General features: G+C 35.9%; 1 protein-coding gene across 1 annotated transcript in view; it reads left to right on the top strand.

Annotated features, from left to right (window-relative positions):
* The window catches only part of LOC118179875 (DC-STAMP domain-containing protein 2-like), a 78,846-nt gene extending 55,682 nt beyond the window's left edge, over positions 1 to 23,164 (top strand). The window contains exons 10-12 of the mRNA XM_085823123.1: positions 6,356 to 6,724; positions 15,808 to 15,904; positions 22,565 to 23,164. Of these exons, the coding sequence (XP_085679249.1) occupies positions 6,356 to 6,724; positions 15,808 to 15,904; positions 22,565 to 22,781 (683 nt within the window). The 3' untranslated portion in view covers positions 22,782 to 23,164. The remainder of the gene's footprint in view (positions 1 to 6,355; positions 6,725 to 15,807; positions 15,905 to 22,564) is intronic.
* Positions 23,165 to 23,456: the final 292 nt, after the last annotated feature.

Genomic DNA, 23,456 nt, shown 5'->3' with positions numbered 1-23,456 from the left:
TGGCTAGAGATGCATTTTGATAATCTATAGAAAATATAAAACATCTTTGACAGTAGAACATAAATAAGTTGGGAGTAGTAAGGAAAATGGAAAGTTAGGACACTGGACCACAAAAAAACAAGTAAATAATATAAGGTGAATTAGAAAAAGGAACTCCATTAACTCTTGTTCCTGATATGTTCACTGGACCATTTAGATTTTATTAGTTCTAGCTATTAGTCGTAAATATCACTTTCTGTTGATTTATATTTCTTATATTATATCTTATCTTATACATAACATCTTATATTTTGCTGAATGGTAAAAATATGGCGCGCTGGAGGTAAAAATTATTTATTTGAAACAGTGCTGCCCCTTCACACCGCTTAGTTTTTAAATAAAAATTCGTAAAATTTGTACAAATTGTGAAATAAATCGAAAACCAAATCGAAATTCAAAACTCTAGCTTCGAGGTGGAGGACTACGTGTATTAAAATTTCAGTGGCTCTAGGTGCCGTCGTTTTTCAACAATACAGGAACATACATACATACATATTTTTCATTACTAATTATTTTAAATAATACATGCCGATAATAGATATCTGCTATATATATATACAGCAATTATCTCAATTTTTCGAATTGCTATGCATATAGCGATTCGAAAAATGAGTCGCACACCAAAGTGATACGGAAAAAACTGGCTTTCGAGACTAACAGAGCTTACGGTGCTAAAAAAGTAATAAAAAGCCATAAATAAATGCGATAAATAAATAAAATAAAAAGTTTAAAGGGGTTAATATTTTTCTGTCGCTCAAAAGCGCTGCTCTTTTGAGGTTTAAGATAATTTATCAGCACATACTATCTATAGAGATGGGCCAGGTAGAATAGCGAAACGTTTTATAGAAAGCTAACAGAATATATATTTAGACTAAATGGGAACGTTATGAATCTTCTTTATGTTTGAAAAGTGAGGAAAATGTGTAACATCATTCTCTATAAAATACTGAATGTTTTTAACTAGATACACCGCTAATGAAAATGCATTTTTACTTAAATGAAGTGGATTAAAATATAAAAAGGATATTCTTAAGAATCGCACGTATTGCTTTAAATAGCTTAGCTTAGTTTGTTAATTATACAAAAGACGAATAAAATTTGAAAGATAAATATCTTAAATTTTGCCGAAGCAGCAGATTCAAATGAAGACTGCAACAACGCAGTAACAGTGACAACATTTAACGTGATTAACACAAAATCGTGTTTCGAGACTAATACGAAACTAAATCGACTAAAACTAATTCGATATTAATACGAACATTTGCTTAGTCCATAAGAGCTTTGGACTAAGAAAAAGAGACACAATATCAAAAATTTCAAAGGCCACTTTGAAGATATCTAAAGTACAAATATATCTGTTTGGATATTGTGTCTTCGGTAGATTAATAATTCCCCGCAAATCCAGTTTGGCTTGCATATATACATGAGATGAAACCTCCACCAATGTCAAACTACGTTAACGGTGATTTGTTTGAGTTTCGCGCTGTCGTTATCAAAGCATCCAAAGAAAAGAATCACTTTTTCATCTTCTTCTTGTGTACTTTTTTCCTCCTCTTTTCCTATTTCGGAGAGAAATCATTGCCCTCGTGTGCAAAAGCGCGGGCCGTGGTTAAACGGATTAACAGGTTTAATGGACGAAATCGCTCTTTGGCACTTTGAGCAGATTTAATGGGCCCGCTGTGTCCTTAACAGTTCTCTGACGCTGGTCGTTACTAATTGAATCAATGGAGTTAAAAAATCGTGTCTCTCCCTGAAATTGAATTCACGGTGTATCCAATGAACGTGTACTTTCAATTTGTGTTGAACCTGAGTATTCCAAATTCCTAAAGCTCTGAAGCAGTAGTTTGGGGGTGCATATACAAGTGTTTTGCACCAGACTTTGCGTCAACATACGATAACAAAATATGTGATGTACGGCAAACATACAGTATGGGAGAATTATGAGTTGGATTAAACTTTACGTTAATATTCGAAGAATTCATTTATTTTCATTGTACAGTATTCGCAGTATGAAACTGCGAGAATATAGCCGAGAAGGAATTTCTTTATGTTTATTTGCGTCAACTTATACTTTAAAATTTAAATAAAAAGTAAAGAATTTAATAGTGTGTAATCAATTTTTATAGATAAAGTACTTTTACCTTGCACATTGCATGCAAATTTAACCTATTTAGGGGAGCTAAGAACTAGTTCTAACAATTTTTGGAAAAATGTTTGTTTTCTTAATACATTTATGATTCTTTAATTATAACTGCTGCTTTTTATAGTGTAATATATTGAATTAATATGCATTGTTCCGGAAAGTTTCAGCTTTGCATCGTTTGAAATGCATTGTTCAACACTGTACTCTTACTGACAATAGCATATAAAAATTTCAAAGAATTCTTTCAATATCTTCATATCTTCTATTGAAATGGTCTGCAATATCATTGAATCTTAATGATCTAAACAGAAAATTGAATCATATATGTGAAATGATATCCGTTATGCGATTTCTCATATTTAGACATATAAGCATTTATGTGACATAATTTGGTGAAATATCTCCTGCTGCTCAAGCCTTTCTTCTCACCGGTAAAGAAAAAATTGTGAATACGAAATACGTACAGTAGAATATGTCCATAGATCTTTGATTTCAATTTAATCCCTAACTTTAATCTGAAGCATCGTTTGTTGCATAAATATTTATGACAGATGGTGAAATCATTAGGTTTTTCGAAGCGGGAAAGGTGAGAAACGACCGGGTAGGAGCGGACACTATCGCTAAATCCTGTGGGTGAAGAATTATCATCCATACCCTTTTAATTCGCTTGCCACTTGTAGAGTCATTAGGTTTTTTGAAGCAGGAGATATTTTGAACGCTTGCCCCGTTCAATGAAGAACACTGCGAGGAAACAATTTTAAATCCTGTGCCGAAATAATTGATCAGCCATCCGCTCAGCATATGCAGCCATAAGGCTAAGAGCTTTGACCGCGCTCGACTGGAAATTGAATTCTCCTCGTCAACAGAACCCACTAGTCCTTTGTCAAACATATAAAGTAGTAAAATATTAGAATAAGGAAGGAAAATATATATAACATATACAGATTAAAAGGCTTGATATAATTTTCTCTTGTTCTCTTGCTGATTACAAATGTTAGACAGGGCATGTTATAATCTTTAGTTGCTCTTAAATACTTGCTAATTCACTCATGTAATATGACAAATTATTTATAATCACAGTGACTTCGCTTTCAATAATATATTTCATAATTTGTTGAAGTGCAGATACACACTCTGTATTGTAGAATAAATATTTCGCTGGAATTTATATCACAAATGCTTTGCTCTAATAATTGAATATAATGGAAATTGCCTTATACAGTGTGTCTCACTACCATGTTTCAGTACTTCTAAGAGGAGTTGGGTGCACCCTGATGATTCGGAACCATATAGCAATGCAGGATCGAAAATTCTTTCTTGATGCGCTATTGTACACAGAAAGTCAGATATTAAAAGACGCCAGGTAAGTTAACATTCAGTTAAATAATAAATTTGTATGAACAAAAGTAACATGAGTCAAAGACAATGTTCGAAATTTCGTACACCGACTTCAATCCACCCCTCCTATCTACGGTACATGGAATTCCAAATACTCTGGAATATTCCAGGCATACCTCGATTTTCTCCGCAGCTACTGTGATTCGTGCAAAAAGCTCTTCGACATTGTCAACGGGGTTGTCATAAACCACTTTCTTCATATACCGCCATGGTGATCGAGCAGGCAAACGCACCGGACCATCATTATCGATACATTGTTGGCCAAATGTGATGTCTAGGGGGATATGAAAGTTATGACAGAAACGAGCAGGGACCCCACCGTGTTGGAACCACACTGGCTGTCGCATCGATGCAGGAATGTATTCATCGTCTAAAAGTTGTGGAATGATTTGCTGAAGAAAGATCAAGTAGTTTCAACCGGTTAGACAAAAAGATAACGAGTGAGGTCCTATGAGAGGATCCCCACAATGTCGGCCTAAACATTAATCGAAAACCCACACTGCGTTGAACGCCGTAGTGTTGCATGAGGGTTCTCTACCGCCGAGAGATGGGCGTTATGTGCGTTGAATATTCCTTCCCTTGTGAAGGATGCCTCGTCGGTGACAACACATTAACAGGGAAACGGTGATCTGTGGCACACTTTTAAATATACTATTACGCAAAAGCCACACGAGCTGCATAATCGGCCGCTTGAAGTGCCTGGATACGCTGCACGTGATACGGATGCATTTCGTTTTCACTGAGAATCCTTCAGACGCTAAACCCCGATTGGGGCGTGCGTTACACTACGTGCACCTAAACTTGGAGTCCCTGTACCTGATGTAGAACATTCTCTACTGTGTTCGGAGTCCGTGCTGATCGTGCCCGATTCATAGCAGCTCTTTGAAAGGAACCTGTTTCAGCTAATTTCCGGTGCTACCTTGCAAAGAAATTATGGCTGTATATACACCTCATAGGATATCGTTCCGCGTACGAGCGCTTGCCTATTACAATATATGGCCCCATATGCCAAATACATATTGGCTAACTCCGCGTTCGTATAATTATTCATACTACTAATTTTGCGTCCTTGAGCGAAATGACGATTCCCTGCAAAAACTCTGGGAACTTTCGCGCAGCACCATCTACCTCGTCAGAAAAGCATTTCAGATCTTCTATTGTTATATGATTCTGAGTCCTTGTGGTGCACCCTAGCCCTCCTAGAAGATCTGAAACGTGGTGCGGAGACACCCTGTTGAGTCATCCACGTGATGTACTGGAGTTCCGCACCCACATCGTATATTTCTTCTAAAGAATCTCTGGAAATATCATAGACCATTTCCTTGATTTGTTGTTAATTGTACTAGGAAAAAATTTGTTTTTGTTCTTATTAGGGATACTTGTGGTAAGTATTCCTGAGTTAATCTTCCTGTATCTGCCTCGTTCAATCTTCTTTGCCATTTATTAAAAATTTTTTAGAAATTTTATTCTTGATTGAATGTCTTGAAATAGGAAGATGCACATTAATCATATCTTTTAATCTGGGATCCTTAGCTGCTGTATCAACAGCTTCATTACCTATTATACCTGTGTATACCCGTATATTCTTTAGTCATTAAATTGAGAAAATGAGTGACCGTATGACGTATTTTAAAATCACATTCTTTAGAAATACGTTCTTTTGTTAAATAAGCATTTAAATTACCCATAAATTTGTTTGCTTGCGAAAGGAGGACCTTAGAGGTGTTAATCTTTCCTAAGGCATTTTGTTCTTTGATACTGATATCCAATAGAAAAAAAATCTTAACTATTTAATTTGTATGAAAAATGTGCGATGACCTCGCCGAGAGTCAAACTCGGGACCTTCCGATTTGTAGCCGGATGTGCTTTCCACTTACACCATGAAGGCATGCGATGAGGAAAGGAAACAAAAAAACCTTACAACAAAAATTGGCTTACAGTGTTCATTAATTAACTGTTGTGCTAACAGTAGTGGCAAAATAATTACGTATAGCTTAAAAGCTTGATTTCACTCTTTCAGAGACGAACTTTTCTCTTTCCGACGCTTGAGAAGTGACGTATTTTATCCATCTGCTCAGGGATGTCAGTTGAAGTGAGAAAATTCCCTCTTTGAATCAGAATGTTGATTACCACGCTGGTTGACCTTGGTCGACAAGAGCAAATCTTGTAGTATAGTCACGTAGGGTAGGAGTAGTCTAATGTATCTTATCTTTCAATTAAGTGTTACGGTTCAATTAAGTGTTAAGAACCGGAGTCATGCAAAGAGAGAGTTCGACTAACAAATTAGCTTATGATAGCATAAGGCTACATGCATTTTTTTAAAATTTGGCTGTAGCGACGCCCACAAGGGTATCCGCCAAGGGAGATGATGCTTTTCTCAGGGCCGTAGCTAAGGTTTTCAGCACCCAGGGACAGCTGAAGATTTCGCCCACTCCTGTTGCCAAGAATGGAAAACATTTAATTACATAATTTCTTAACATCAATTTGGCGCCCCTTAGATGATGCGCTTGAGTATAGATGTCCCCCTTGCTCTCCTCTAGTTGCGCTTTTGGCTTTCCTGGTGAGAATTGTAATGGAAACGGACTCATAATATATATGCTGCTCAAAGCAGGATGTATATAAGAGCACTATAAAAATAGCAATATTAAAATAAAAATATAAAAGCAATATTAAAATAGGGTACTATCCAGTTTTACATGTTGCAGTATAAGCGCTCATACAGTTCTACGATATTGGAAATATTACCTTTTTACTAAACGTTTTTATTATAAATAGGTATAATGTACGGAATCTGTTTATTGTTGGCTGTCACTCAAAGCTATGGCCTTCGTCTACGGCATGTTATATGCGGTTGTTACTATCCCCAACGTGAAAAGGCGCGTGCCGTCTGGCTTTACAACCACATCTTGAAGACCAGAGGCAGCCTTCAGAAATTTCTTTCCAACCAAATTCGTCGTAGGGTATATGGAGACGATACAGTGGACAAGATTTCATTCTTGGAGCGGCTGTCTCATCAATCCAAGCTGATCGCCAGGATTCTGAAAGCTGCCGGATATGTAAAGATATACTGCGTTTGTTGTAATGAAGCCGGGAAACCTGAGGACTACGAAAATTTCAAGAGGTGCAGCACACCAGGTTGCAATGGTAGGTGTCAAATACTTTGATGTGCCCATATTCGTTTTTTGAATTTTAAATGCCAAGTGTAGTACTTTTATTGACCGCAAGGATTGTTGCATTAATTGTATATTGTTTCTATGATGAATTTCATTGAAATCACTAAGGTTAACATTTTGTCATCGCATTTAGAAGAACATGAATTAACAGGAAACATATGCGTTAGAGAAGCTTTAATTTAGATTCAATATTTAGTTACTTTGGAAAATCATTCGAATTTTTCGATGTCAGTAGAGAGAAGAAATCCACAATGTTCTTGCCGCGATTCGAATAGCGGACTTTCCGATTATGCGTCGGATGGGGTTTTAGTTACACCCCAAAGACAGGAGAGAACTAAAACTACTCAAACAGGAGAAAATTAAAGCGACCAAAACTGGAGATTAATGAAAACTACCAAAATAGAGTTTAAATCAAACAAATGTTTCAGTAACTTAGTACAAAGTAGTCTTCGAGCAAAAATTGCTAGAAAACTGCAAATATGGTAGAATATGACAGCCTGGGAGCCTAGTCGTACGTTTTTTCAGGGACGCTACAATAAGCACAGTTCTTATTCTTGCGAGGGAAGAAAACGGTCTGGTAGTTGGTAGGCTGTAGACAGGACTACTAACTTTACAACTGCAATACATTTTACCATTAAAAAATCCGCTCTATAGAGATTTGAATCAACATCAAAAACTGCTGCTACTATTAACTCTACTTACAATCTGATGCTTGTGCATAAACCGTTATCATCTACCTGAATTTTGTCATTCAGTTAGGAAACTAAGTAACATTCCATTCAGCCTTATTCTAGGTATCTGGAACGCAGGTCTGGATTGCTTCGAAGTATTTCTTCCTACATCAAATATATAAATTTCGTTCTTAATTAGATAATTTTATTTTTTCACAGATTTAAATAATGTAAAAGATAATACAATTCAATGTAATGCAATAATATTTTTTGAGAAGCTATTCAAATAGTTTTAAGTAAAGCGCTATTCATAATTTTCTCCACAATGTTAGGTTAATAACTGGCCTATAAATATTAATGCAAAGGCTACTGAATAGTTATTTAGATCTATAAAATTTGATCTAACGTTGTCAGGACTTTTGTTCCTTCTAATTGCCTTTGGAAACATAACTGGAGTCCTGAGTAGAAACAGGGAGTTTACTCAAAACTCGTGTTCGTGCGTATATAGAAGATACAACAAGGTAAGAAGGGTTAAATTTACCCTTTATTTCTCACAGCGTACAGCAGTTCCCGCACCTCGGAATACAGAGACCAGCACTTATGGTCTAAAATGTATAAAATAAGAAATAAACTAACTTAACTAAATAAGAACTAAACTTAGATGCTTTACAAAGAGTAGTAACGCGAAGATTGGCCTTTTGAAACTACGTATGTAGTGAGCGAAATGCAGAAAACTACAATACGTCTTCAAAATATTAAGAACTAAGTTCTGGCCTTAAAGGCAGATATGAAATGACTGAAAAGCATGCCTCGTGGTAGGGCGGCAAGAAATCACTTTCTAACTCTTTTGGCTAAAAGCCATATCTTAAATACTTAACAGGTTGCAACCTCATTTGCATAAACAATTTTACTCGCGCTTATTCTGGCCAGAAATGAAAACTAAGAGAGGATAGCAAAGTTTTAAAATAAACTAAACGTTAGTAAAACTTAAAATCCTTACAAAGCAACTTGTTATTTTTATTTTTATTCTTTTCTATCCGTTTATTTTTTTAGCGACCTTGATTAGAATGCAAACTAGCTAGAGTTTCATGAGTACTTACTATTTATTTAGCTTGCACTGGCAACAACTCTTAAGATTTTCTAGCGATTTACAGAAATTTGCATGCGTGGTGCCGCTCAGTTGATGCATTTTTTAGTTGGCTGTTTAAGGTGAAACACGTGAAAGCTATGCTCCTAAGTGGAGAGATACACCTTGGCGGTGATATTTTTAAGATAAAGTATGTAGCCAACTGTGCTGCTAGGGACACATAAACAAATTCATAATCTGTATCCCTCTCCTCTTATGCTGACGTATAGCAATTTTAACTGCTTCACGTAACATAAATCAGGCAAAAGACAAGCTCCAATTTAGTCTTAGCAATATTTCTCATTGGTGCTTATTATTGCAAATTAAACCCACAAAAAACACTACTATAGTCTTCAGAAGATAAAGTCAAAATAACAGAATATGAAACGATATTTTCGTCAATTTCCAGTCATCACCTTAACAAAATACTTAAGATTCATTTTAGATACATGTTGAATGCATGCTCACTAAACATAACTCAGCTTACTTCTCTGTATACAGTCTGCTTCGCAGGAATTCCAAACTTAACTTCGATAGCAAAAGACATTTTTTTTTATCTCTTTTATATGGCCAATTCTTACCTGTGCCACACCAGTTTGACCAAACGCTTTCACAACCCACCGGAAACATTTATATAGTTTCGAGAATAAGCTGCTAAGAAACATGGTCAGTGCACCATAGTTTGTACATAATAACATTGTTTTAAATGATAGTTCACTTGTATGTCTATATTTTTACAACTTACCACAACTTCTTTAATAAGACTTCAGTTTCGGAGTTTTCTGCAACTGTTGCACTCACAAAGTGGGATCCTAGAATATTAAATTAATCATTACGAGTTTAAAAGATCATTATAAGTTTAAAAAACTAAGAATAGCAATACATTTTATCATTAAAAAATCAAAATTCGTGCTATCACTTCCAGTGTCCAAAAATTGATTCTTTTCTTTTACACAGATAATGGAGCAGTCAACCGCTGGATTTAGTTGGCTTCTTTGGCAAAAAGCCCCAATACTGGAACTATTTAATAAGTTTATGCTTGTGCCATATACACCAGATCTGTCCTTGCGAAGCAAACCAAATATATGTATCTATAGAAGGAAACCTTTCGATAGATCAATGATAAGAGGTCTAGCAAACAGGGAGGATAGGCAATATGTTAAGACAGCTCAATTCTGTGCTAGGATTATATTTAATTCCAGAGACATTTTATTGTTTATAATCTCCTCCGACTTCCCTGCCCGGCAACAGAATTTCGCGCTAGTACCGCGACGTTGAGAACATTTTTTTCATATTTTCGGCCAGCTCTGTCAGAGAATATACCAAAAGATTCAATTAAAAACTTGCAGGTGATTATAGGCCTGAAGAAGTTCCAAGTTTTAAATAAGACAAAGTTTCAGGTAACACTGTAGGAAAAATCACGGAAATACCTGTCACTTGAGAAAAACCACGAAAATGCCCATTCAGGTAAATCTTCTGTCAGGATTCGAATTTAAGCCGAACTACTAATAATCTGTGGTGGATTATTTGGTTCAGAGGAGTGAATTTTGGAGAGTGGAATTTTTTCCTTTTCTGATAAGCTGCAGCAGCTAGTTCGTCAGGTTTCGAGCCCAGTCGAATTACCAGTATTCAGTGGTTTGATGATTCGGCCACGGGTGAGACATTTGCTGGTGAGTGTAAGTTTATTCAGTCTGTAATAGTTAGTTAGGATTTAAGATGGTGAGTACTAGCAAATCGGAGCTAGCTATTATAGTCCCATTTATTTTAGTTAAATTCAAGCTTTACATTTCGTTTCATTTATCTTGCTGCAAGTAGCAATGGTTGAGAAATTGTAACTGTAAGTCACAGAATAATATTTTACGCTACGTAAAATAAGCATTAAATTTTATCTTATTCCCTATGATTATTAGGTTAAAATCAAACAGTTAAAGGTAAAGGAATTAATAGTGATTTATGAGCGTAATAAGGTTTAGAAAGTTGAAGTACAGATATTTTAAAGTAAAACTTATAGTTTTACAGTTATCTTTTTCACTTTAGGAAAAATTTGTTTTATTAACAACAGAAACTAATGCCTTAGGTACAAGTGGAATATTGTTACGAAATGTACGGATGCGGTGAGATAGCTTTCCCTCAAAGCAGGTTTAGGTTTGCCATAAAATAGCAGGGAAGGCAGGGTTGCCACATTTGGCGAGAAATTGCCCATTTGGCGACAAAACTGGCGTTATGCCATGGACGGATGGAGAACCTTCTGGAACGAATTCTTACCGGTTTAGGCCAGAATGTTCTCGAACACAAGCTGAAAGCTATATAAACCCTGCTGATACGCAATCAGAGAGTATGCCTCGTCTAGAGTGCGAGCTAGTTAGTCCGTGCGGAGTCGATCGAGCTGACAGCCGGACAGCGAGTGCCGAGTGAGTCGTCGAGTGCATCGAAGAGTCTCTTAGTGTATCGCGGTTAGTGCATCGTCGAGAGAGTGTATTAAGCTCCGGAGACGACTGAACGAAGAGTCGGGAGCTGTGCTCTATGTGTCGTCAAGTGCATCGCGAATTGTAGCGTGGAGAGTCTCGAGATTATGTGGAGTTTCGAGAACGACCGAGCGATATGCCATGGACGGGTAGGGCATATCGCTCGGTCGTTCTCGGGACGAGTCGGGAGCTGTACTCTGGTGCTTTGCAGTGAAGCTGTCTCCACCGTGATAGCCTGATAGCCTGAAGGCTGTGTCGCTAATTGTTCCAGCGTGTTTACAGTAGGTCTTCGACGACTTTTACAGTCGTCGAAGATTTTGGAGCAGTTCTGATTAATATTGGTAAGTAAAGTGTGTTCCGATATTCCATCAAGTGCTATCGTCGTTATTCACTCCAAATCCACATGAACCCCGTACCACGAACTCGTGAAGGAAGAAAATAACGTAACAATTAATGTCAAAAAAAAAAAAAAAAACGCAACATTATGTTTTACTGAAGTAAACAATGCGTTTGCCAAACTTTCATTAAGCTAAAAAAGAACGAGGTTTTGCGTCTAATTTTGGAGTCCGTGTATACGTAAGTTTATTTTATATCTTTATCTTAGCTCAAATATGAAAAAGTTCTGCGTTTAGAAAATTAAAAGTATTCCATTGCTTACTTTTGTAAAAAAGGAAGAGCTTATTTTGCTTCTTATAATAAGGAATAAGAAAAGGGAGAATTAAGAAAGCATTTTTATATTCTGTATAATGTTTCTTTAAATGAAATGTGATAAACGAAGGAATACCAGGGAAATTTATATTGTAGCCGTTAACTTCTAAAAGAAAATCGCCAAGTATAAATAGCGCTGAATGAAAAAAAAGCTGCCAAACAGAAACTCAGGAAAATAATAAAAACGTAACAGGAAAAAGTAAAACGTGACAAAATTACACTTATATTTATTCCTTGCTTATAATGTCTGGTGACGTTTATATGAAAGGAGAAAACGTTAACCTTGCTGTTTCATCCCCTCGACAAGGATGAATTTGCTCAAAGGCGCGTCTGGCATCACACGAATTCTACCAAATTCTAGAACAAGATCGGTAACGCGGTGCCCGCTGGCATGAAGTCCACACGATTAAGGGATTGGGACACAGAAATTTTAAAATGGCCACGTTCAGATATCTAAATTCTAAATTTTAGATATCTGGACAATAGACACTCGTAATGAATAATTTTTGTAAAGATTCTTATTTTATCTTAGCCATTTTACCATCTGTAAGAAGTGTACAATTAAACTTGTGACAAGAATCTTAGGGACATATACTAGTCATCTGCTGTATGATTAGATTACATGACTAGATAAATCTGGTTTTCAACTACTAAAATCATCTGATTTTGCCTGCAGTGAACAATTTCTGTCCCCATTATTCTCGCATACACTCTTCGACCACCATTAGCTACCATTTATATCAGTAACTTCTGTTTATGCATAAAATTTGTTGCTTTATGAATTTGTATTTCGAGTTGTAAGCAGAGTATTCATTCTTCTCTTCAAAATAAAAGGCAACGAAAACATGCAGACAGCGTAGCTTTCGCAATGCTTGGTATTTAGAAACTAATTTAATTTAAACCGATTGTTATGTGCCAATAACGTATTTCATTTGCATAACAACAACAATTTGCAGTTTCCTTGCTTGGCTAATAGCATATATGAACAACCTGCTATAGCAACATTTTTCAAAAACGCTTTCGCAATAACAAAACAAATGGTTAGAACATTATAATTCTTATAATCCACATAAATTAAGTCTGTTTTGATATAATTATATATTTATTTTAATTTTAGTTTTTATTATATATTTATTTTTATTATTACTCTAGTGCCCGGATGCTGTACTTCGAGCCCGCCGAACTCCCACATTTGTGAAATACGCTCTTTTAGGAAAAAAAAAAAAAAAAATACTGACGCCTACTCTATATCATGTCGCATTCATGCGTAGTATTATATTATGAAATATCTGAAAATGATGGCAAAATGCACTTATATATAATTGGTGAAGAGTTAAAAGTTGAAGTAAAGCATTCGTATCGAAAATTAACTCGGTTGTTCCGGGTTACTATTTCTAAAGGATTGGGATTATTTAGATTACTGCAGGGCACTCAATGTGACTAAGAGGAAGGAGGCTTCCGTGAAAGACATTTTATGAAAAAATGCGATCTTATTCACTTTTACATGGGGTAAGTTATAAAACCTCCCATACAGCCAGGTCATTTTTTTGGGTTTACTATTTCTAATAGCGATCCGAATTGTTTATTTTTGGGCTGACAAACTACAGTCTATTGAATGATATAAGAAGCGGTTAGAAATGTGCAAACCTGTTGTACGCCGGACCAGTTAAAGTGACTTCGAAAGTATTGGGGCATATAAAACATTCAGACATTCAGTGATAAAATATTTGTTATTACCCCAAACCTTAATATTTTTTTATTGTGCCTGTGTCTAAATATCGCGCTAAATCATGAATGAAATTAGAACCATGTTAAAAATCAGATATCACTAATAAATATAGGTGGGCAGGAATTAATTCCTTATTGAAAGCTGTTTGTATCTTTTTTTTTAAATGCCTAACGAATTATCATTAAACAAAAACATTTTGCTCATTACACTGACAGAATTCATTAGACGATATCTCATTTATTGTATGTCATTGCAGGTATCAGTGGCGAACTATGGCACTACGTCTAACCTTGCGTGAGTTGGCTCCACTGGTATCCCGGTAGAAAGTATGATGACTTCATCTGACCACAGAATACTATCGAAAATTTCGGACCAGTATTCATACCAAGCAAACATTGTCTCCCAATATTCCAACCGATGATCACAGTTCTTCTGGCGATACTTTCTGGCAATAATGGGGTTTTCATGGACGAAAATTCAACTTCAAAACAATTCGGATTCAATTTAAACCACTTACTCGAGAAGCCTGTCTTCGAGATTTCTGAGAACTTACAGTGAACATTTCCTGGACCACTTGCACATTTCCCTCATTCTTGGATGTTGAAGGGCGACCGCGTCTCCTAACAACTGAATAGAATTTGCGTTTATTAGCATTAGCTTCGAGTGTCGATTCCTAATCATCTTTGCATTTACCGAGGCACCAGATGCTTTGAAACCTCGCCTGTAGCATGGAGCACCGTACTTCGTACCGGGATATCAAATGAACCGGCTTACGCAAAGTTGCACGTTGCGCCATGGTTTTCCACTGGTATCTGCAAGGATATGAATGTGATATCATGTAATAAATTCTACCACTGCAAGAAAAAGATGTGTTTTGTTTCATGAATATTCGTTAAATATTTAAAAAAAATCATAAAAATATTCTATAGGGAGTTCATTTTCACCCAAGCTATAAATGAGATATTTGGCCCTTAGTTATGAAAGTTATGTCAGAAGATATTCGGATATTGCGGTAACAAACATAATACGGATGTAATTACGTCAGACTTTTCCATGTAAAAGTTTTCTTTAGCAACTTCTGCTCGAAGGCATTCGTCCCCTTAGAGAAGTAGCCGTCGTATGCTTTGCCAAAAATAAATAAACTGAACTTTCCATATAAATCGGGTATAATGAATATTTTGAGCGTTAGAAATATTATTTGTAGTCCTAAATTTAAAGCACTCAAATTGATATTGAGAGACCAACGAATGTTTAGCAAATTTATTAATACAGGGAGTTTTAGGAATATTTAAAGAAAATAAAACTTTTAACCTGAAGAGTTAAAGTTATTTCTCAGGAAAGCTAAGATGTTACAGATCTGTATTAAAACGCCTCAAGATTTTTATGATTCAGTTATTTTTGCAAATGGAAGTAAATTCAATATTTTTGGAAATGATGAAAAAACAAATGGTATCGCGAAAATCCAATACTCAACTTCAAAACGAAAATCATGTTTCTTCAGTAAAACATAGTGGAGATAGCCAGATTGTTTGGGGCTGTATGAGTGCTTTCGGTGTGGAAATTTTTTTTATTGAAGGAAATATAAATCAATTTATACTTTAATAATTTTAAATAAAATTTTGAAAAATAGCACTTAAATAGTGAACATACTGTCGCATTAGTATATTCTTTAGGACAAAAGTTCCAAGCATAATGCCGTTATTTGCGAACTATGGACGTTATATAGTGTCCACATGTAATTAAAATCTCTGCGCAGTGTCCAGATCTTAATCTTATATCTGCGGTCATGTGCAAGACAGAATTAAAAATTTTTAAATTTTAAATAGAAATGAACTTGTAGAATATATGTTGCCACAGAATGGGAAAACAGAAAAGAAAATCTCCATGCCTAGAATATAAACAGTAAAATCGTAAAAGGGAATGGAGGCTTAATACATTATTAAAGTACATTTTGGAGTTTTCTGAGAAAACAATACCTTTGTGTACTTCAATATATTTTTGGCCATTATCTTCTCTTTCGTATATTATAGATATATAATTTGATATTAATTTAACATTACTTTTAATTAGTTAAAAAATTTCGATTTTGTTTTAGTTGTAAGATATTACTTGCAAGAAAAATGCTTCGTTTAAGTTAACTATTGAATTGTGTTGTGTCCCACTACTTTTTTGAGTCCTTATATGTTGCCTGAGCGAAGCGGCGATATTTTTAAAGCTGCAACACAAAAGTACCAAATAAAATTCTCTCATTTACGTATTGTTCGGATAACTTGAGTTAACATCTGCTTAGTTATTTTTCTTTTTGCTGCAAAAAAAATTATTATTATTATTATTATTTTTTTTGTTCTTTCAAAGGTATTTATTGTCTTCCATGTTTCGAGGACATACGGAACGTCTGTGAGCTCTGTGCAAAGCCTGTTGAATATGAGGATCCGGATTTCAGCGAAGAGAAGTAGGTTTAAAATAGTTTAACTGGAACTATGTATTGTCACCTGCGGTGGAGTCTAATTTAAGGGTTTTTGTATTGACTAGATTTATAGCACATTTAAGGTGTTAAAAGTATTAAATTAATTATAACGGGCCTAGTAATGTTTGTGGTATTAAATTAACTGTTTAGGAAACTGCCTAAAAGTATAATAATTTTCGAAACATTAAATTTAAAAAGTTAGGAAACGGGTCCAAAATTTGTCTCACTTTTAGGTATGTAGTATCTTTATTTAGTATTTGCCCACAACTGTTTGTGCTCTTATGTAATAGCATTGTTAAGTGTTTGTGAATATTATGAACACTGCTAATTGGTGTCTGCCTGTCCTTATTTATTTAATAGTCCTAATTGAAAAGGAATCGTGTACAGTATATGTGCAAATTACTAGCTGTTAGTATATATATTTACACACATTGGTGATAGCAGGTGATTCTCTACCAGATCGATAAACTTGCAGGATGCGTAAGGGGTACAGTGACGACTCGGAATCACACAAAAATACAGGCTCGCAAAAGCCGTAGTTGTGAGCTATGATGCAAAGAAGCAGAGAAAAAGAACAAAAACAACAACTCATTAATGGGACAGAAAGCATTTTATTGAAAGATTGTATTACAATAGGAGTTCGAAATTACGACCAGAATTCGTCTGGCAGGCCTGATAGCGTCGCTTCATGGAATTCCTTACGTTCTGGAAGATTCCTGGCATGTCACATATCCTCCCGGCAGCTACAGGTATTCGAGTGACGAGGTCTTCAACTGAGCGAACGGGAGTCTCGTATACCAGACTCTTCATGTGACCTTAGAAGAAGTCCACGCATGATAGGTCCGGTGATCTGTCAGGCCAATGAACCGGGCCATCCCGACCTTTGCACCGCTGTCCAAAAGTTACGTCTAGGTGTGTGCGACGTTCTGGAAGATTCTTGGCATGTCACATATCCTCCCGGCAGCTACAGATATTCGAGTGACGAGGTCTTCAACTGAAGGAACGGGAGTCTCGTACACCGGATTCTTTATGTGACCCTAGAAGTCCACGCAAGATAGTCCGGTGATCTTTGAGGTCAATGAACTGGGCCGTCACGACCTTTGCACCACTGTCCAAAGGTTACGTCGAGATGTGTGCGACATCAGTCGTGTAATGTGGAGGAACCCCGTCATGCTGGTACCACATAGAGTGGCGCAACGACGATGGAACGTGTACTACGTCAAGAAGTTTGGCCAGGACTTGTTGCAAGATCAGGTATGCCCTACCGTCCAATGACTGGGTAGAAGATACGGTCCAATGAGGTGGTCCCCAAGAATGCCGGCCCAGTCATTGACCAAGAAACTCTTTCGAGCTGCATCTTGTTGCATAGGATGAATGTTTCCAAAGCCCACACACATTATGCTGATTAAAGGCTTCCTCATGAGTAGTATGCTTCATCCGGGAACAATATGGACTCAGCAAATGTGCTTTCAGCACTCTGTTGCAGGAACCATGGACATATGTAACATAGTGCTGTTTTCAGCACTGTTTTGCAGGAAACGTCCTCCGTAGTGGATAATCCTTGGACTATTATAACTGGACGCGATGGAGATGGTATGAGCTCATTTGATTTGCTGCGAGTATCCCCCAGACTATTGATTGAAATAAACCCACTTGTTGGGCTATCGCTCAAGTATTCGAAATTGGATTGTCGTCATCAATACGTAACACCGCCTTCTCATTTCCAGGTGTTCTTGCCCTTTGCTGTAGATTCATTATAGCTCTCGTTAAACAACCAGTCTCACTTAATCTTCTGTTCGCATTTGCGAAGGTGATGTGAAGCACGCCTGTTCGGGTAACGTTCCTAGTAGAATGGCCGACCGGCTCGCTCATTCCAATCCGCAGCTCCACACACGATACATATGTCAACTAATTCATCGTTTGAATGCGCGAGTGTCCTTAGAGCTCAAAAGGAAGAGATTGATTGAAGCTCTGCCTGCTGCGCTACGGAAGCTCAAAAGAAGGATGTGCATATCGCATATAATTCTTTTGAGCCTCCGTAGCGCAGCAGGCAGAGCGTCAATCAATCTTTTTTTTTTGAGCTCTAAGGACACTCGTGTCCAAGTGGGATGAAGGGAGCCTCCAATTCTTACAATTCTTACCCCGAGAAACGGATTGAAAACGACGACGTCCAGAAGGATCGCTGTTCACGCAACCTTCCGTTCAGCGCCATCTACCAGAGGACTGCCAGGAGGAATCTTCCAGAATGTAAGGAATTTCATGCAACACCGCTGTCAGTACTGTCTGACGTTTACTGGTCGAATACCTGTTGTAACACAACCGTTCAATAAAATGTTTTCTGTCCCATTAATGTGTTGTTCTGTTCTCTTTCTTTGCTTTTTTGCAACATAGCTCGCAACTACGGCATTTGTGACTCTGCATTCCTATGTGATTCCGAGTCGTCTCCGTACCCTCTACACACCCTGTAAGTTCGTAGGTCTGGTGGTGAATCACCTTGTATATATTTATATATAAAGAAGAGTGTCCGTTTGCTAATGCGTATTTCACAAAAATCTGCAGTTTTATTTAGATCTTGAAGAAATTTTGCACACTTGGTCTTCAAAACAAGATCGCTCTTCACATAAGATTCCGAAAACCCTCCATACGGGCTCCACATTTACGGCGAACTTTGCGCTCACGTCACCCATGTTAGGTTCACGTCGGCATTGTTGCACTTCCGCTGTCAGTGAAAGTCATACACACTAAGCGATTAATTTTTTATTGCGTTTTTAATAAAAATATATGTCTAATATTTCTATACAGTGTCAATTTTGAAATAACTCCACTACCAGTTCTTATTAAAACCATTAGATGGCGTCGTGTTCATTTGCTATTTAGAATAGTATAGACCATTCCAGAATAGCGTAGATCTTCGAAGCAAAACATAAACTACTGTCTGTTAGTTTTTGCAAATATGATGAAAAAAATTGGCTAAAACGAATTGCAATTTTCCGAAAGTTCATATCTGAAAAAATGCATAACCGATAATAAAGCAAATACCAGTTTCTACTAAAAGCGTTGCTGAAGCTATGTTAATTCTACGCTGTTTTACAGTGTGTTTCGAGTTTGGTAAAATTTTGACCAATTTACCTTGAAAAAATAAGAGAAAAATCATTCTGTACCTAAAATTTCGCAGAACCTACCCACATGGTCCTCTTCACTCTCCCGGCAAACCCGAATATTTCAGCTAGTATCATATAAATGACTTCCAAATGCATTCTATTACAGTCAAAAGTATTCCTGAATAACGCTATATAACTAAGTGCTGTATTATATTGCATGTAATATTGCGCGCTCTGCCCAGAGTAGCACTCCGACTTAGTGATTATTAATTTTAGCTCCGCGTGCAGCTTTTACGTGTTAAAAATAATACTCAATAGTGTAGTATTGCCACATACTTAATATTTACATTACATTTAATACTGGCATGTTCAATATTGTACTGTTTTATTTTTGCATTCTACATAGCAACTGTATAAATTAACTATTTTTTAATTTGCTTTTACGCCTGAAATTTCTCTCACTTTATTATCAGCTACATTGCCACAGCGAATACAAAATCTTGAAATCAGGTAAACCGTTTTTGCTGAAATTTGCAGTCTAGTGAAAGAAAACACGTTAATATTCGGACTAGAAACCCTTGTTCTGTAGCAATAAGAGTTTGTTTGAGCATTATTCTCTTAGATGTTCCCCGTGATTTCCGAAATATTTCTCTACTCACATGACCACTTACATTACTCTCATTCTGACAAGACAGCCCATAAGAGTATGAACTCAGGCAGTTTTAAAATAGATACATTCCAATTAGTTGTTGATCAACTGTTCTGTGGTAGGCGTGAAGAAACGCGAAGGTGATGTATGAATGCCACTTACTTATAGAAAATACAATTTATATATAAATGTCTTCCAATCGCAAGTGATAATACAAATAACAAAAATAATGATCCAAATGCAAATGATAATACAAATAAGACAAAGGATGTATGTATGCGAGATTGTTGAAGTATAAATTCTCCTTGGGTAACAAACGTGCCGAATATATTCCTTACGTAGTTTTACTTTCTACATGCCGCGAAGAGGATTTAAAAGTTAAAATAATGCAGACATTATATATATGGATGTGAAGTTTCGTTAAATAGACAGCAAAACAAATCGCCGCGTACTTGAGGAGAACTGATGTCGAATTTATGATATTATCTCATATTTTCGCTTAGAAAACATCAAAGTATTAAATTTTTTTCTTTTCGCCCATGTTTTCTCGCCATTATTTCTCTTCGCCGTTCTCATATTAATCAAAATTGCTGTCTCTGATAACGCTGGAAATAATAACTAATGTAACAAGAAATAGTAACTAAAATGAAAAATAACTTAAGTTAGCAACTCATGCCTTAAACCACAGCTTCCACAGCTTCAAAACAAATAATAATTAAATTAAACAGTTTGATATTTTTCAGCGTTTTCAAATATTGCGTTAGTACTTTTGTGCTTTAACATTTCATGTTAATTTTATGAAAAAACATGCCAGAAGAGCCAAAAAATTAACCCAAAATTCTAAAACGGTTTTACAACTCAAAGCAGTATTTACATGTGAAGATACCAACGTAAATCGGATACTTTTATAAATCTACATCCCAAATTTTAAAAGTGTAAAAAAAGTATTACAACACTTAATACTCTGCGTCAACGGCACGTACATTTTTCTCCGCTTCACCTTTTCTAATATATGATATTTTTGAATACTTTTTATACATCAGAGGGACATCGGAGATTTCTGAAGGAACTTAAGCGTTAAATTAAGTACATTGAATCCTTTTGAGGTGACCATCTTCTTAAAACAACGGTATTTCTCAGAACATAAAAAAACATTGGTATGAGCATTACCTTTCTAAGGCGACCATAAATGAACATGGATATGAGCATCACATTTCTAAGGTGACCTCTGTCACTCGATTAAATTTTAAATTTAAATATCTTTCGCTTTATTAAATGGCAAAGCGTTGGCGCGTGGAAGATAAACGTATTTCATTTCAGGTAGCGGCAACGCATTGCTTTTTATTTACGTGGCCTCAGGCTAATTCCAGGCCATGAAAAAAAGGAACATGAGCATAGTTATAACCCCGTATAACGCTGATAAAGAAAGTTCGAATCAGCTATGTGTATATCGTGTGTTTTTGATGACCGCATAATTTGTCAGTCAATGTAGCAGCAAAGAGATTGATCAGGAAAGTCAGCTGATGGCACATAATCAGAAGGTTGGTGAAGAGCATGAAGCTTAGTTGTAGGTAGAAGAAAAGAGTACGAGAGTTACCAGGAATTCAGACGATAGAGGGAGAATGTCTCAAACATTTTATGGTTTGGAAGGAATGGATCGGGAAGGAGGAAGGAAGAGAGGGAAATTTTCTGGAATAAATTTAAAAATGAATTAATAAAGGTGCAGATTAATGTGATAAATACTCATTATTGTCATTATCATTGATTTACGCGAGCATTAGAAAAAATATGGAACTTACTGATTAAACTGTTACGCGTTTTAAGCGCTTCTGTTGCTGTCATTTGTTGTTTGGGAATTATAACATTAAATTCATCCTGAGTTCTTCATATTTTTAAATATTTTATTAAATACAGAAATATCTGCATTAATAATAACTCCATTGTTTGTTTCTACTTTTGAACATTTTTGTGATATTGCTCGATTCAGCAACAGTGGTCAGGACGGGTGCAGCACTTGTAGTTAACTAATTTTTGGCCGTTTCAGGTTTGCCATTCTGAGGGGCTCTAGCAAAACTAATTTCGAGCGTTATGGTATTTTTCTTGCCTGGTTTACTTGTAGGTAATTTGGGGCAACCTCAGTACGAAGCCGTGTTTCCTTCCGCCTCACAAGCTACAACAAACTGGCTTTTCAGTTTTTCCTTTGTTAGAGCAAGCCCGGGTTTTGTGCTCTTGTTCCCATTTAACACACTTCGGTCGCATTCAGGTGACACATCCCCGAAGAATGATGCCACTTGGCTTTTACGTAGCCGAGTTTGTTGTTTAAAAGTAAAGCGAAAGGTAATTATCTTATATTTTGTCGAATGGAAACAGTCTGGCGTGTCGAAGCTAAAATGCTTTACTTCGAGTAGTGTTGCCACTGCTCGCTTTCAAATAGCGAAAGAAGTTCAAAATCAAAAGTAAGGAAGTCAAAAATATAATAAATTCGTACAAAATAAGAATTAAATGAAAACAAAGTAAGTTAGAAATTCAGAATACGGGCTTTGAAGTGCATATGTTCAAATGGAAGACTACATTGCGTTCAAATTTTGGTGGCTCTGTGTGCCACGGATTTTTCACAATGCGAGAAACATACATGCATACATACATATGTACAGATTCTTCAGTATTTAATAACAGAGTAGAAATAAGGTCCAAAAAATTTCATTCAGATGCTGGCAATAAATCAAATGTTTTTTACCTTCTCCAACAAAGCCTTCTTTTTTTAAATATTTATTTACTTTTATATTTGAATGTAGCAATAAGATCATTCTAGCTTTAAAAAAGTGGTGATGTTAATACTAGAAGCATCACAGCAGGCTATAAATTTGTAATTAGCTCTTTATTGCACATCTTCAGAGACTCCAGTGAAGAGGAAGAGCGAGAAAAGAGTTACGACCACTCAGTGCAGAAAGAAGAAAGTGATGAAGAAGACTACGAATACCAATATGATGAAGCGAAATCATTAGATGATATTAGCGTTTCTTCATCTTCAGATTCCGAACCCAGAAAAAGGAAGAGGCGTCTGGCGAGTATGGACGATTTAGAAGACGACGACGAAGAAGAAAAAGTTTAGATTTTAATTCAATATTATCACTCGTAATCGAATGTTTCAAAAGAAAAGATTTAATCGTATTATCATGTCGAGAATTTAAGAAATAAGCTAATGATTTGTAAGGCTTGATGTTTTGATTGTTTGCTCTAAGTATCTAATGAAAAAGATTTTTTATTCAGTATAAAGATGATTTTAAATTATTAGCAATAAAATATCGAAATATTTAGAGAATAAATCTAAACAATATAAGCAATTTAATTGAAATAATTTTTATTAATTTCACCTACCGCTTTTTTTGTATTTGGCAAGAAAAAAATGTACATTTGTATTAATACAGTAAATATGAATAACTTCGTTTCTTGCTTTTTTATAAGCAATGTGCTGTGATTACTCGTAACAGAAAAATGTACTTACGTATTAATGAAGCTATCTTGGCAAAATGTTGCGATTTTTTACAGTGAAAAAATAAAAAAAGTTATTTATCAGGTGCGAGTTGGTGGTTTTTGCAACTTTTTTTCAAAAGATTCCCAAACTGTTGATCTATATCGCAAAAAAACACCAAAAATTATAAACACATGGAAAGAAAACATATCTTACCAATTTCAAATACAAATTTTAATTACTATATAAGGAGTGCATGACACATTAACAAAATTTACTTTCTTCTCCAAATCTTTTTGTAATTTTTTTGAGCCA

This window comes from Stegodyphus dumicola, chromosome 9 (assembly GCF_044657685.1).
Source record: "Stegodyphus dumicola isolate Sdum_Otavi_A_Nest chromosome 9, ASM4465768v1".
NCBI lineage: Eukaryota > Metazoa > Arthropoda > Arachnida > Araneae > Eresidae > Stegodyphus > Stegodyphus dumicola.
This window is presented reverse-complemented; position numbering and strand designations above follow the sequence as displayed.